Below are 2,819 nucleotides of genomic sequence, written 5' to 3'. Positions count from 1 at the left end.
GCGATTATAAATGAGAGTGACTCCTGGTTAACATGTATTAAAAGGGGTCGTGTTTAGTCACTATTTAGTGTGGTATTTTTTGACAATATTCACTCATCATGACAGTAAAATAGGGCATTCTAAGTCAATATACTGCAGTATTTCCTCTCTCAATCAGTAGAAAATATGCTTAACACCCGGTCATGCATGAAAAAAAAATATCGTCATGCACCGTGAAACCGGTATAATTTTGAAAAATACCGTGATATACATTTTTGATCATACCGCCCAGCACTATCCAGAGGTAAGAAGAATGTGAACACAAACATTTTTCATCAAATTCTTCAAGAGCTGCTATTCATGTTTGTTTTATAGTTATATTCTCTTGCTGAATTTCGACAACTCATTTTGACTATTTTTATTTCTCCAAAGGAATTTTAGGAGAAATTCTTATTAATATTTGATACTCAATTTAAATAACTGAGAACACTATTAAAAGTAAAGTTTGCCATTGTCGATTGCTTTGCTTTTCTATCATCATCATCACAAAAACAAAAACCCTAAAAGACCTTCAAAACAGAATTAGACACTGGTAAAAATTTTAAATCTACTATAAAGTAAATATAGTAGATATATACGTAACATATAAACGTACATAATATAGCCAGTAAGGGCTATATTAGCTCAGCCAATGGCATGACGTTGGGGGCGGGGCTATTTGTTTGTCTGACTAATAGCAGACAAGGAGAATGTTCCGTTTAAAATCAGTCCATATTTTGCAATTCTGTTTGGTGATTCTAGGCACAGAAATGACACACTTAGTCTCCTGAGTTATGAAAGAACACCCTCTGAGCAATAAAACTTTCCTCTGGGTGTGCGTGTGCGTGTTTGTCTTTCCTCTCACTAAACTTTTGACTTGTAAGGACGGTTCACCTTAAATAACACAGAGGGCTTTATAAGGACTTTTTCTTGTCATGTGAATGTCTGTGTGTGTATTTTAAGAGGTAAATCTCTCCATGGATTAGTTATTACTTGTGACATAGGTTTTTGACTTGGATGAGAATATCCTCACACTTTGAGTGTTTCTTTATGTGCTTGTTTGTTTGTGTAACAGGGTTTGTATGTCTGCATTACTCACTGGTTCCCCGGGAAGGCCTGGTGGTCCTAGATGGCCTTTTTGTCCCTGTTCACAAAGAGGACATATGACGATTTAGTAAACACTTAGTGATTTACACGCACACATACACACAAACTGTAACAACCTAAGACAAATGAAAGGCTACAAACCACTTTCTAAAAAAGTATATGGAAAGACACGCACACAAATACGCATCTCCCACAGTGAGCGTGCATTTTACAGATCCATCATTATTGACCCAATCCATCTGTAGTCAATAAGGAAAGCAGTGCGATATTTTCCACACACGCCTTTAAGTTGAACAAAATGCATCTGCACATGTGCGTTTGCAACATATGTGGGTTTCAGTGAGCAAACGTGTATGTGTGTGTGTATATTGCAGATATAAATGTTTTCCTGTTATAGTCAAGCTCCCACGAGTCTTACAGGCGCAATATTGTGCTGACTACAGCAAGACATTGACACAGTGCGGAAAATACGCATCAAAGGTGGAACAGAGCGAGAGACGGGTTTGAGGGAGGAATATAGTAAAGTGTGAGACCTCACGAGTGCGCCAGTAGACAGACAAGAAAAAATGGATAAACTATGAGAATATTTTCCATGTTACATGTGAACCGCACTTCTGAATGGCATGTCTTACAACAGTGAGAACATAAACTGAACATGAGCTGCTAAATAGATAGACAACTTAAACAGATAGACAGACAGAAAAGTTAAACAGATACATTGACAGACTGACAGAGAAGTCAGACAGAAAGACAGACAGACAGATGGACAGACAGGATAGACAGACAGACGGACGGACAGACAGAGAAGTTAGACAGAAAGACAGATGGACAGATAGGACAGATAGACAGAGATGACAGACAGACAGACAGATAGATAGATAGATAGGTAGATAGATAGATAGATAGGTAGATAGATAGATAGATAGATAGATAGATAGATAGATAGACAGAGACGTTAGACAGACAGACAGACAGGATAGATGGGCAGGCAGACAGACAGACAGACAGACAGACAGATGGACAGGATAGATGGGCAGACAGACAGAGACAGAAAGACAGAGAGATACAGTGCCTTGCGAAAGTATTCATACCCCTTCATTTATTTTACATTTTGTTATGTTGCTGCCTTATGATAAACTTCTTTAAATTACTTTTTTTCCACATCAATCTACACTCCATACTGACAAAGCAAAAACAGAATTGTCACAACTTCGTAATAAACTAAATATTTCGCTGAAGCACCTTAACAGCCTCAAGTCTTTTTTTTGTTTGATGCGACAAGCTTTGCTCATCAGCATTTTGCAATTATCTGCCATTCTTCACCTCACCTGTTCACCTCTCAAGCTCTGTCAGGTTGGATGTGGGGTTTCTCAGAGTCTGAGGGTCCTTTAGGTGCTTTTTTGTAAATTCCAAGTGTGTTTTCATGTGTCTTAACTGAAGAGAAGATTGAGTCTTGCCACACCGCCATAAAGACTGGATGGGTGGAGTGTTGCAGCGATGTTTGTCCTTCTGTAGATTTCTCCTATCTCCACATATGATCATGGAGCTCAACTAGAGTGACCATCAGGTTGTTGGTCACCAGTCTAGACAAAGCCCTTCTCCATCAATTGCTCAGTTTGGCCAGGAGGCCAGCTCTAGGAAGAGTCCTGGTTGTTTCAAACTTCTTCCATTAAAGGTAACAGGGACTACATGCT

The 2,819-nt window shown here is 38.8% G+C and overlaps 1 protein-coding gene across 1 annotated transcript in view; it reads right to left on the bottom strand.

The window, feature by feature from the left end:
* LOC107661624 (collagen alpha-1(XXVII) chain A-like) overlaps positions 1 to 2,819 on the bottom strand; it is a 62,237-nt gene that overhangs the window by 36,398 nt on the left and 23,020 nt on the right. The window contains 1 exon segment of the mRNA XM_016451287.1: positions 1,118 to 1,162. Coding sequence (XP_016306773.1) covers positions 1,118 to 1,162 — 45 coding nt within the window.

This window comes from Sinocyclocheilus anshuiensis, unplaced genomic scaffold (genome assembly GCF_001515605.1).
Source record: "Sinocyclocheilus anshuiensis isolate Anshui unplaced genomic scaffold, SAMN03320099.WGS_v1.1 scaffold1425, whole genome shotgun sequence".
Lineage (NCBI taxonomy): Eukaryota > Metazoa > Chordata > Actinopteri > Cypriniformes > Cyprinidae > Sinocyclocheilus > Sinocyclocheilus anshuiensis.
This window is presented reverse-complemented; position numbering and strand designations above follow the sequence as displayed.